The sequence below is a fragment of the Oculina patagonica genome, chromosome 8 (genome assembly GCF_052425735.1).
Source record: "Oculina patagonica isolate OP01 chromosome 8, crgOcupat, whole genome shotgun sequence".
Lineage (NCBI taxonomy): Eukaryota > Metazoa > Cnidaria > Anthozoa > Scleractinia > Oculinidae > Oculina > Oculina patagonica.
In genome coordinates this window covers 5,273,682-5,287,342 of record NC_135765.1, presented here as the reverse complement: position 1 = coordinate 5,287,342, position 13,661 = coordinate 5,273,682, and the positions used below count along the sequence as shown (strand labels likewise).

The 13,661-nt window shown below is 39.7% G+C and overlaps 2 protein-coding genes and 1 non-coding gene across 4 annotated transcripts in view; 1 reads left to right on the top strand and 2 right to left on the bottom strand.

Annotated features, from left to right (window-relative positions):
• Window positions 1-1,295, top strand: part of LOC144663451 (cAMP-dependent protein kinase catalytic subunit PRKX-like) — a 13,497-nt gene extending 12,202 nt beyond the window's left edge. For both annotated transcript variants that reach the window (XM_078524410.1, XM_078524409.1), the window contains one exon: window positions 1-1,295. This exon is cut by the window's left edge and continues 67 nt beyond it. The gene's annotated coding sequence lies outside the window, so the exon portion shown is untranslated.
• Window positions 1,296-6,517: 5,222 nt separating this feature from the next.
• LOC144664120 (melanocyte-stimulating hormone receptor-like) lies at window positions 6,518-7,525 on the bottom strand. Its single transcript, XM_078525247.1, has one exon. The coding sequence runs from the start codon at window positions 7,523-7,525 to the stop codon at window positions 6,518-6,520; it is 1,008 nt and encodes a 335-aa protein (XP_078381373.1).
• A 5,998-nt stretch (window positions 7,526-13,523) lies between these two features.
• On the bottom strand, window positions 13,524-13,597 carry Trnar-ucu (transfer RNA arginine (anticodon UCU)). The gene has a single exon. It is a non-coding gene; the product is annotated as a tRNA-Arg (tRNA).
• Window positions 13,598-13,661: the final 64 nt, after the last annotated feature.

The window sequence follows — 13,661 nt, the reverse complement described above, 5'->3', positions numbered from 1 at the left end:
ATCGCTTTTTCTAGCTGCAGAGAACTCATTTTTAGGAATTCATTTTAAGTCTCTATTTATTGTTGGATGCATTGTTACTTGTAGGCAAACTAATAACTCCATCATATCTATTTTTAGTTAGCTGTGAATCCAAGCCGGTATTTTATGTTTTTAAAAAATATATTTAGCTTACCTTGTGACAGTTGTAGAGAGGGTAAACTGGAATATTTTGTCACTATGTGTTTTATCATTTTTTAAATTTAGAATTCGAAAAGTTTTTTCAATCACTATTTTTATATTTTAGTTTCGGCCAGAAAGAATGTATGCCCGCATTGCCAAAAGAAATGCAATTTTTTTAAAAAAATAAAATAAGAGTAAAATTGGTTCTAACCCTATTTGAATGGCTAGTGAATACTACTGGATAACTATCGACTTAGTATGATATAAAAGAAAGGAGGCGTCGACTGGCAAAATACATGTTAGAACAATTTATCTTTACTACTAGAATGGTTGTGTGATGGATGAATTGTTTTTACTCGCATCTCTCGCGACCAGTCTTGCACTGTTCTTAACGGCACTCAGACGCTAAAATGTTTCACAAAATGTTTATCTAACTCTTATCGGATAGCAAACCACATGGTTTTGATAAACCAGTCAGGTAGCGACTGTTTCGCGTCACGTGATATGCTGTGCCCCAGCTTGCTTCAGAGTCGGTAAATTCAGTCGGGGGGAACGGGTACTAGTTGATGGCAACATTTTTAATAAGCCCACGATTCTCGTCTCCGAAGTTGGCCGGCGTGTACTCGTGACTGCCCCGTGCTGGTTCGGTAGGAATTGTAGACCCATCAGGTGCTTCAACAGGCTTGTTCCCCCAACTAAAAAAGAAATTTTGGAATTCTAGTTACTGCTGCTAGTTTCGGTAGGTAATTCAAATCTTCCAAAAAAAAATAATAATTGGGCAATGTCGTTATATCGGGAGAAAATTTTATAATGTATTTATGTACTTCAAAATGTCGATCATAATATTGTTAATAGAACAAGCTGAAATATCTCTTCGTTTCTTTGCCGTGGGCTTTTTTGGACCCAGGCTTCCTTTGTCGCTCGCGGCGTACATGTGGTCTTTACCATTCTCCTCTCGATATTCCGACATTCTCGATTGTGAATTAATTCAAAGTCTATTTTTGTATACGAATTGAAAATTCACGGTATAGATTAACATGGGTAGAATGAGTCAATTTGAATTTAATGTTTGTAAAATGTATTAACGGAACCACGAGTCAAAATTTGCAAATAAAATTTTATGTATTCGGTTGAAATAGTCTATGTTGTCATCAATACACTTTTCAGATTAAAAGCTTGTGGGCATATTAAGACCCAGTAATACGGCCATAGGGGCAACATTTTCTTTTAACTTGTCTCGTAATATCGTTGCATTGCAAATTGTGCGTACCGTATTTTCTCGATTAAACGCCGGGCCCCGAATAAACGCCGGGTCTCCGAGGTGGAGTGGTAAGTAAGCCTTCCAGGCATTTTTTCTAAGGTGTAATATGCTTTAGGTATGATGGCAAATTACATTCGTGTCACAAAAATGATTGAAAACCTTGTTTAATGAACATTTTTCTTCCATAACTGCACCATTCAAATAAACGCCGGATCCACGGAGCCAGTTGAAATAAACGCCGGGGGCGTTTAATTGAGAAAATACGGTATTACGACCCATATTGCAAGTTGCAACAGCATGCATTTTCGTCCCCATAGCTCTCTCCTTTTTTCTTAGCCGGCTGGGCCTTGGCATGAGAAAACGAAGGGCTCTGGGGACACAGGATTTCCAGTCCTAGATTCTAGGACTTCCGGTCTTCATGTATGGAGTCATGGCGTTTCAAAAGAATGTATGAGAGAGTCGTAACGTTTTCGACTTCCGTTTAGAAATTCTTTGTTCCAAACAGCCAATTCAAAAAATTCGAATTTCAAAAAAATCCTATGTCCCCAGAGCCCTTCGATTTCTCGTGCCAAGCCGGCTAAGAGAAACGAAAGCGCTATGGGGACGAGAATGGACAGCGTGTTGCATAAAGTTAAAGTCGTATCTACTAACACGAGAGGTAATGCCACTCTCGTTCCAAGGGCCTCTCTCCTTTTTCCCCCTTGTCTCTCTTCTCGACGACATAGGAGGAAAAAGAGAGAGGAAACTGGGAACAAGGTTGAGGTAATACGCGCAGATATGCGCAAACACTTAACAACCTGCTAAAAATTTTTAATAATAAAAAAAAAAAAAAAAAAAAAAAAAAACACATTAAACTTGAACAACCGGGCCCAGAAATGCAACAATGTTGTCGAGACAAGTTGAAAGAAAATGTTGCCAGTGCTACTGGGCCTTTGAGGAGCTGTGCCCCAATATTTTTGTGTGGTGTAGAAAATTAAAATTAATTTCAAATTGAAGGAAACCTCAAGGCAATAGTTTCATAAGGTAGAAAAAAAGAGAATAAAAAATAAACTGAATATAAACTGGGATGGATAAGAGTCATTCTCGTCCCCAGAGCTGCTTGTCCCTCTTAGCCGGCGGAGCCTGTGTACGAGAAACAAGTGGCTCTGGGGACATATGATTTGATTGGCTAGATTTTGACAAAAGAAACACCTGACAACCTACTCGTCCCCAGTCGTCTCTTATCCGAAAATTGCAACTTCCCATGATTCCCTCCTAGATTCACGACGGACTCAAAAGGCGACTGGGAAAGAGTCAAAAGAAACAGGCAATCAAATGAATCGGTTGATTTGATTCGCTAGAAAATCCAGCCAATTAAATCACGTGTCCCTAGTGGGAACACATGGCGGAAAGGTACGATCCTGTTATGCAAATTTCAAGAGCCTTGCAGCAAAACCAAAGGCACCTAAAAAAGCTGGAAATAAAAGACAGTAGACCAAAGAAAGCTGAAGATCTTTGTTATGACTTGGCCATTCGCTTGAAACATGAATACTTATACAAATCCCCTAAGTCATGCCAGTTGGTAATAAAAAGGAAATAGAAATGAATGATACAAAAATACGAAAGATTATTGACAATTTATTGCTACGTAACTCAGTGAGCTACAAATGTGTGGTAAAAACGCTGAGGGGATTTGCCAAACCACGATCGATGGCTAATGCCTCACTCGTTAGGTAATTTTCTGAGCCAACTTCAATTTGCAGAATTCTTGGTTCTAAACTCAGCGTGTCCATTGCACTTCTCGAATCTACGTTTTCAGTTGTGCTTCGCCTCAAGAACACACGTCGCAGAATTTCCTTGGCGGGCAAGCGAATCTCTCTGATCCTCCACAAATATAGCCCCGGATTCACTGTTGAATTGATTAATACAACTAACAGAGTTACTTCTGTTGCGTTTTTCAACATTTTTGTAGTCTGGCCGTAGATAATCCTTATTAACAACACAATCCAGACCGGGAAATAAGCGGCTAGCAGGGCGCAATATATGTACAACATGTTTGTCACCGATTTTCTGTACAGCGATATGTTCACAACACTTGTGTATTGTTCGTTCCCCGAACGCGCACTTAATTGGTTTCTTTGACGGCGAAGAACGGTGTAAATTTTTATAAAAACGATCGATGTTACCAAAAAACTGAAAGGGATAATAATCAAAACCAACAAGAAATAAAGTTTAGGGCGAAGAAGGTACGATGCAGACCAAGGGATAGATATTATCCATATTAAAGCCACAATAGCGAATGAGCGTTTGTACGTGACGACCGAACGGTATCGGAGTTTTAAATGCAACGCCATGAACTTGTCCAAGCTTATTAATACCATTGTTAGTAGCGAAGCGACGGAAAGGTGCCCGGACGAAAGGTCGTAGACCAGACCAACAATGCACCGTACAAGCTTGTGTTCAACCAACTTGTGAAGAGCAAAAGACGGCTGAACGATGAGTCCTACGCTTAAATCTGAAAAGGCGAGGCTACAGAGAAGAACTTTAGAAGGTAAACCCATTGAAGGCGTGCGTCTTATGGCTAACAGAACAAGTAGGTTTCCAAGAATCGCTGGAATTGCGAACACCAAGTTAATACATGCAGTTATTGTACCCACAATGTCGAGTTCCGCCTCCGTGTAAAAGTCACAAATGTGAATGTTTTGCTTCGTGTTTTTGTCCGTTGTGAGAACGGAAGATGGCGAGGTTACATTCAATTCCATCATAAATTCCATGCTGAAAGGAGAAGTTAACATAACTCTGCTTTGTCGGTCAAAAGAAGGATGGTTACCCAAATTTGTTCTCGTAAGTCAAAAGCTTAAATCTTAAATTAACTTATCTGTATGATACTTCATGAATATTATTCAATCTGAAAAGCAAATATTGTCCAACATGCACTGTCACATCCGCGGGTTTATATAAAGAAAGTGACACAATCACTTGTTTCCTTAAGGGCTTTAAGGTTTCGGCTTTCACGCTAGCTTGCTATAGATTCGCTCACCGCTACACCTGTTTATACATATATATTTAACAGACCCAACAGAAGACAAAAAAGTGAAATTTCTGTACTTCTGTCAAAAGGGAAGGACGTTTCCTTTCATAGTATTTCACTCTCCTCAGATCGAATTTATTGATTGCCGGTTTCAATTTTTGTTGTTCTAATACTTTAATGCGCATCACCATATGCCCCATCGGGAAGCAATTTAGTAAAAAGAAGAGTTGAAAAATGAAATTACTTTTGTACATCTTCAAATACCATATATTGATGTAATCTATACGGTATCATTTATTTCAAAAGTTTTCGTTCATTTTGTAACATCGGACTCACGTAATTGTTTCTCTTTTTTTCTTTAAACGAATGTTTGCTTTCTATGAATTGCTTTTTTCACTTACTAAAGCAGGTTATTTGCCTTATTTTAAAAAGCAATTTAAGTGTTTACCATGCATTTTGCTAAGTTTGAAATTGTACAAAAACTAGGCAAACAATAAAGAACAATAAACAATTCAGATAATATGTGTTCGATTTTATTAGGTTACTAAATGTTTCATTCAATTATCCCAAACTTACATCCTTTCAAATGAAACCTCCATTGCAAGTCTTACAAGCAATTGCAATTAAACCTCATTTTCAATTTACCTTAAGATCAGACGAGATACAGTAATCTTCTAAAGTCAAATCATTTCCCTAGGTTTGTCATTAAGTTCTCGACACTAAATTATTTGCCCTACAAAAAGATAACATATGAGTAAAATCGTTTATACGCTAGTCCATGCCGGTCACATTTCTCGCTAGTTCCGCGCGTGATTTCATTATCAACAAGAGGAGAGACTGACAAAAACTATGGTCGAAATCTTTTTTCCCTCTCGATCAAGAAAAGCAAAACGTCTTTGATGAAAATCTAGAGAGCGAGAAGCTTGCATTTTTATCTAAAATTTTGTTTAGAGCGAACGCGAAAATACGTTCTTCGAGCGCGTCTGCCGTTTGCGGCCTCGCAGCTCATCACTTCAGTTTGCTGTTCAATGTTGTTCAAAACGTGACAACTGCAGATCTAGACTGGTCGCTCTGTGGGCTAGGCAAAGCTAACATTATAAGTTTTCATTTTACATCTTTCTAGATTATTATAATGACTGATTTCTTCTCAATTTTTTTCATCAAAATTGCCACCAAAATCAGCCATAAGTACGAACTTCTACCAGAAGATAATTATAAGACACGAAACCAACGGGGTGAACCAACTCTCGACTTTGTCTACTACCCTAACTACAGTTGTTTTAGAATTATGAAACCTTTTCACAGAGGCGTTAGTTGAGGGCAGGTTTTTAATAAGAGTATATTAGGTAAACATATACTCAGTCTCTCGTAAAAGGTAGCCGTTTTGTTCTAAAGAAATTGCTAGAAATAACCAGTGGGTTTAATCCGGCCGAATCGAATGCACTTGATATGTCGCGAGAATCCACGTCTAGTCGTTTTGTTTTTCTGTCTGGTTTTTTTCCCCGCCCCCCCGAATCCCGGTTTTTACTTCGCACTTTTCCGAGCCGGATGAGCAATGATCCCCTTTTCAAAGTAAAAGGATACTTTTCTGTTTATCAAAGGTTGTGTCCATGTTTGCGTTATATGTCCGCGTCGCAAGTCAAAGAGACGCAGTCACCAGTTTCGCTTCAAAAAATCAAGGCCTAAAAATTTAAGACACATGGAAACTATCTGGAATAGTGGTCCAGTTGTTAAAAAACATAATGCAAGTGTACTACAGCGATAAACAAGTAATATTATTGCGATGCCATCAGGAACTTTAGATCTCAACTTAATTGAACAAGTCAGGTTGATTTTCTTCAAATTTTCTAACCGTGTGGACTGAAAAAACACTTAAAAATTATATTATTGCTCCCTTCTTCCTTCAACAACAATTTACTTTATATCTCCATCTTGATATACTGGGTGCATTTCGTGTTCGAGAAGACCTTTTCGCAAATTTGAGTACTTTTTACCGAAAAGCATTAAAGTCCCCGTAACAGTGTCCAAGCTCACGGCTCTCTACAAGCTAGCTCTGACTACTTCCCATTTCTATGTACAGAGCTATCTTAAGCTGGTCCAATGAATTCTGTAAATGTCTTTGTCCTTGAATGCTCGATGCGTTCCTCACTCGGAGTCTGTGGTCTGTCTTCAACTCTCATCGGCCTTAAACTACATGGAATTACTTCAGAAGCGGCTTCCCTAAGTTCTTTTATTCTCCACAAATACACCGCAGGGTTTACTGTGGAATTTATGAAAATAAAAGTTAGTGTTAATTGTGTAGCTTGACGCATCGCCGCTGTCGTATCTCCGGTCACTACTCGGATCAGCATGACCAGCCAGGCAGGAAAATAACCGATAACTTGCGCGCAGTATAGATATAACATGCTACGGACGGAGCTTCTGTAACGTGCGATATTTACCGGGCTACCAGCTTGGTGCGCGGGGTTTGCATAAGCTGAGTAATGCAGACGAGTTCTTTGCCGGTGAAGAACTAAGCGAATCTTGGCGAAGGCGATGAACGAGACCGAGAAACAGACGGGTATAACAGTTAACACAAACATACAGTAAGCCTGCAAGCTCACGAAAAAAGATACCGCCCAAGGGACTGCAAGTGTCCAGATCGAGCCAACGGCAAGAATTGAGCGCACCTCTGTAACCACGATTCGGTATCGCAGTTTAAGTTGAGCAGCCATGCATTTGTCTATGCTGATCACCATCATAGTCATAAACGAAGCGATAGAGAGATGCCCTGACACAAAATCAAACACAATACCTACGATACAGCGAGGCAGTCCATCTTCAAGTAGAATTTTTAACGCAAAGAACGGTTGTGCAATCAGCCCGACGCCCAAATCAGCGAATGCGAGGCTACACAGAAGAATTTTCGTGGGGAGCCATAAAGCTTTTGTTCTTCGTATCGCTATGAGGACCAACGCGTTCCCGAGAATTGCTAACACCGCGAAAGTCAGGTTAATGGCGACAGTCATGATGTCTACAAAATCAGTTTCGACTTTGATGTAAAAGTCACAGATTTGAAGAGGTTTTTGCGAATGATTCGCGGAGGAATTGTTCATGTCGAGCACAAATAAAACAATCTTGCAATCAATTTTTCCTTCTTCCACACATAAAAAGCTGGATTGGTTGCAATTGGTTAGGTTCTCTTTCATATCACAAACTACCTTGTCTTGGCTTGTCGTGTGTTTTAACAACTCAAGAAATGCCGGGAAATGAAATGATTGCCCGACTTTCGGCCATACGATATTGTAAACATTTTATTAAAAGTGGTTGGCGTAAAAGAAGTTATAACAGCGAGGAGATTTCTTGAGCAAACAAGCAAAGTAGGTCTTTTCTGAGGAAGTGCTATTTTCAATTAGGGCTTACACATATAAGAAGCGGCCTTTGTTCTTTATTGTAAAGGTGTGATGCGCGCAGAAGTGGATTTCACGCCTTTCGCAATATTCTTTCCGATGCACCTGCTGAAAAAGCCAAATTTCGACCCTAGGGTCAAACGAAACAGTTATTAACCTTACTTATTATTTTTCTGCTTTCCCCGCGTCACGTCCAGATCAAATGAATCATGCAGTGTGATTGCTCAGAAGAGCCGCGCTTTAGATTTTTTGTATCTGCCCGATCGCTGACGGCTCGCACACACTTGCCAGTCTCCTTTTTTTTAAATAAAGTTTACGTTGTCTGGTGGCCCATACTGCCGGAGCTTATAATTACCGCCGGTTACTGTAGCATAAAGCAACAAGGAGTATTTCTACTTCCCCTTCCTGGATGGGATGCTAGTCCATTGTAGGGTTATTCTTCGACATTTAATGTTTCGGCAACCATTTGTACACCCGGGTGGAGAGAGGCACTGTGACAAGATCGCCGCATCCAGAGTGTTCAGAGCACTAACGTAATAACCGATAGCCCATTGCGCTTCACACAGCCTTTTTCTATGTTAGCTCTTATTGACCGCCAGCTAACTCTGTCCGTGCAGATATAGAACGACTGAACAAATTCAAAGTCCCGGCTTTCAGTCCCGACCCATTTATACGGCCAGTGCTATCCTAGCCCTGGCCGGGGTCATTGCGTTGTGTTTTTGGGTAAGACACTTTACTCTCACACTGCCTCATTCCACCCAGGAAAAAAAAAAAAAAAAAGGAAAAAACCCGGCCCTGCAGGAGTGTAAATGGGTACTGGTGAATTAATCTATGCTGCGGCTACTAGTCGCTTAATGATACGCGTACGGAAACCGGGATTAGCTCCCACTAGGCTCGGACACAGAATTTACCTTAATATTATTTTTTTACTGGGATATAAGAAGTTTTTTTAAAAAAAAAAAATCACTTGGGATTCAAACAGTACTAGTACTTCGTATTATTTTTTGACAGTGCCCGAATATAAAGTCGCTCTCCTTCCGAGCCTTTCCATTTTACTGCCGGAATAAAAGAGAGATAACTTGAATTTCATAACGTCTAATTTACCGTTCGTTTTATTTTTTAAGATCTCTATCGATTAAAGTAGCTCCTTAATTTTTTGTTCACCATCGAAGCTTCACAAAACCCAAAAGCAAGTTCAGGGTCGTACCTGGTTGGGGGAGGGGGGGGGGGGTGGGCTGAGGGGGCAGTTGCCCCGCCAGTTGCCCCGCCAGCTAAAATAGGCAAAAAACTACTAGAATAGAAATAAACTAAACGAGCTGAGTAGTTACAAAAAAAATTTAATTGCTTTGACAAGGTTGTACATAAAAGAAGACAAAAGTAAAATAAGACAAGTAATAAGTAATTAAGTATCATGCAAAAAAAATGAGTACAATGTCTAAGTATGTATAATAGTATTTAGATGAAAGGTGGAAAAAAGGGAAAGGAAAAAAGACGGAAAAAAAGAAAAAAACAGTACCAGTTAATGTGAACCAAAACTTGTTTATATTAGTTTAAACGGCGAAAAGAAAATTAAAATACTAAGCCAGCATTAACCATAAGTACTTAAATAATGCTTATTCATAGTTTGCTTAAATGAATGGACCGGTCCATTTCACTGTGTTGTTAGCAATCATGTCAAAGCTCCGCGCAAAATGGTTTAATCAGTGCCCCACTGATTAAACTGGATATATTTAAAGACATTCTCTGGTCAAGTACACCAGCAACAATAATATTCATTGTGCCATTTAGAAGTATTGCCAGGAAAGGGGTCAAATGTACAGTTTATCCGTCCTGGTAAGCATATCACTTAATTGTTGACTAGCGTTTAGACAGCGTCTATCTACGCTTTGACTGATCTGTTTAATAGCTACATTAGTTTTGTACGCTCGTTAATTTTATCATCCAAAAAAGATGGCTAATTGTTCGTGCGAATTTTAATTTTTTCTTTAAAAAAAGACGATTTCAATTGATAACAATATTTTACATGTCTTTTCGCTTAGTGAAAGTGTTTCCTTCCTAGCGTTGCCAAAAAAAAAAAAAAAAGTTCGGTCCATTAATTGACAGTCAGTTCAAAGTGTTCAATGGCGTTCCCCGACGCTTTCTGTTTGAGTAATTTCGGGATTATTCCCGCGAGGACCTCTTTCGCAGACGCCCGTAGTTCGTCCATTCTCCATAGATATAGCATGGGATTTACTGTCGAGTTGACAAGAATAAGTGTCATCGTGATTTTAGTCGCATTTTCCAGAAACTCTGTAGTCCCGTATACTGTACGCACTAAAATAACCACCCAAGAGGGAGTATATGCGATCAGCAATGCACAGAAAACAAAAAACATGCTATTGACTGATTTTTTGAACTTTGATATCTTTAGGGCGTTGGCTCGGCGTGAAGATTCGGTGTGCGTCTGGTTTCGGAAAATTCGTCTTTGTCGGCGAAGAACGAGATGGATTTTAATGAATGCCATAGAAGAGATGATCAAACACCAGGGCATAATTGAGAGGATGAGCAAGAAGTAGACTTTGGTATACCAAATGTAGGAGAGAGCCCATGGAAGCGCCATGCATCGAATGAGCAACACAAGAAATACTGAGCGATTGCGCGTAACCACAGTTCGGTAACGTAGCTTTAAATGAACGGCCAAGAATTTATCGACGCTGATAAACATCATGGAGAAAAAGGAAGTAATCGAAAGATGCCCAGAAAAAAGATCGAAGATCAACCCAACAAAACATTTCATGGGCTTGTCGGTGGACAAAGTTTTCGCTACGTACAATGGCTGCGCGAATAATCCAACAGCTAAGTCTGTAAAGGCGAGGCTTCCGAGAAGTACTTTAGATGGTGGAGCAATTGAAGATGTTTTGCAGATGGCAAGCAGTATTAGAATGTTCCCCAGGACTGCGGTTAAAGCAGATACAATGCTTACAACGGCAGTGCAAACGTCTAGAAAGGTGACCTCCGATTGAACTAATTTAAACGGACAATTGAAATCAAGGTCAGCTTGCGGAGAGGCGAAAGTGTCCCTGCTCGACGAAGAAAGGTTGTCCATGTTGAAATAAGTTGATTATTTGCAATTGATTGTTTGCTGTGTAGAATTCGCTGAAATAACAAATCGTATGGTATGATTCTCTCGCCTGGCAAAGCTGTGGCTTCCTTCGCTAGGTCAGTACTTTGGGGCTCCTAAAACGGCGCGAAGATGAATGTTGCCGCAATAAATTCACTGTGTACTCGATTCGACGCGGCTGACTACTCGCTTCAAAGAAAAAAGTAATGATAAACAAGTGTTAAGAAAAAGTGTTTAAATACACTAGTCTTTCAAGTTAGTAAGCTCAAAATTAATTTACAAGTCAAAAGAAATTGCTCGCTAGCTGTTCAAACACGCTGCATTACAGTGTAATAGACAGAAAATTAAAGTATTGCTTGAGTCAAATTGGTCAAAACCCAATTTCTTTCAGGCGTTTCTCGTTTGTGAAAAGCTTTAAAACGTCTAAATAGCCAAGCAAGTTTTAATTAGCAAATTTGATTGTTTTTTTGTTTTAATTCCGGATTTGGGGACTTTTTCGCGAGCGGCATTGAATACACAAACAGTAATTCATTTTTCACTTCAATTTCATTTTACTTTACTATCGTTGTCGCTTTCAATTATTCTTTCCGAAATTATAACGTTTTAAAATATGTTGTTTTAAAATACTGAAAATCCTGAAAACTCTTTTTTCTCTTCATAATTTTGTCTTGGTTTATTCACTAATAATATTAAAAAAAAGAAATTTCCCGGAACTGTTTACTTATTGTTCAAATAAGCAAACAAATAATTTTAGGAAGTAGTGCGTGTTTTATTGGCTTAAATCAGCTTTCAAACATTTACAAAATTAAAACCTCGAAGAGAACTCTTCTTTATTCCCCATTAAATTTTATTAAGGAAAACAAAAATGTGCGCCGTAGGATCAAATGGGCGTCACTATATTGCCCTCGGTCGCACTTGCTGACATGTTTCGGAATTTTCCGACATTTATTTTCGAAAATATGTTTAATTGCCATTTCAATAGGTGCGCACTTGCTATATACATCTTGATACATGTATCAGCTGGTTTTGATAAACCCAGCGACGAGAAATAGCCAAATTCTGGGTTTTTACTGGAACAGTTTTGTCCTTCACAATCAATGTTCTTTGATGGATAGTGAAGCTGACTCGCTGCGATCACGGAAATTTCGCGGAAACCGTCGAGTATATTATAACAAAAGGCATTCTCGTCCCGAGAGCCAGTTGTTCCTCTTAGCCGCTGGCCTGGGCAACGAAAAACATGGCTCTGGGGACACATGTTGGATTGGCCGGATTTGAACAAGGGAATTTCAAGCCACGTATAAGAAAGGGATTTTAACATTTCATTTGATTGGCTGTTTCTTTTGTTCAAACGGCCATCAAATCATTGTCCCCAGCCACTTGTTTCTCGTTCCCCGGCTCAGCTGGCTAGAGGGACAAGCGGCTATGGGGACGACTGGGATCCAAAGGGTTATTCCCTCCTTTAGCGTAAACCTCAATGCATTTGTACTCAGTAGTGCAGAGGCTGCGGTAATTCTAAATTCGAGAGCAAGTCAAAACTCTCTCAAACTGATCAAGAAAGGGGATCAAATTTCATAACGTAGGCTTTATCGATACGATCAAAAATGGCCCTTTTGGAATAAAAGCGTCAACAACTTCTAAACGCCCGAAGGATTCTTCGAAATTTCCGATTACCATACGAGCGGGAAATTTAAACCATCGGCAAGTAGGAGAAAATACAAAATTTTCCCGCGGTGGCTCAAATGGTCATTCTCTAAAACTGAAGAAAAACACAAATCGCTCATCATTCGGAGGAGGTTGAGCTTTTTATTAAGGAGGAAGGGGTGGGGGTGGGATGCGGGTGGATTTAACGGTAATTTTGTTACAAAATAATAACCAAGGCCAATGTACGCTTTAAAATCGTTTATTCAAAATAATATTTTAATGAAACAAATATTTCAGTTGCCACAAGGCCATATCTATCGTACACAAGTGAAATATATTACCTTTGAGAAACGGACTGATCCATTCTCTAAACCAAGAGTGGATGAGGAAAAGTCTTAATTCACCCTCTCTTATCTTAACTAACTTCACAACGGACGATTTAATTTTTTTGTGCCCGCTCCGTCGCGTGAACGGACTTCGATCACATTTGATTGCACGTAACAAATTTTGTGTCAAGAATATTTCCACGATCAAACAGAAGTCATGAACATTACATTGTAGACCACGAAGACTAAGTTAGTTTAAGAATCGTCACGACTAAACGTAATTCTTTTGGCGTAAATCCGTTTTCAAACAGTCAAATGACAGTCCAACAGGGACGTCATTAGTTTGAAATGTATGGTTCGGTGCGCCACAATGTGCACCAAAGCATTCCCGGGGGGACTTCCATATGAAAAGGGGCGGGGATGCTCGTCAGAAAATTTGATACCCCTAAAAAAGACCAATCTCCCGGGACCACACTGGGAGTGGCTCAAGATACCCTTTCCCATAGTAATTAAATATTATTTTTAAATGTGTTGGGAGTGCCGGTAGTAGGCAATACTGCCGATACACCAAATCGCCTTGGATATTCGCCTTTTTAAAGAAAATTTGGGAGGGTTCCCACGGGGCAAAGAAAATTCTTGACCCCGGTGGGATTGGAACCCACGACCTCCGGATTAGATCTACCGACGCTCTACCGACTGAGCTACGAGGCCAGACGGGAGCAGGTCGGGGTAATTTAGATGGTGAATCGCGGTAAGTGAACAAGTCATATAGATA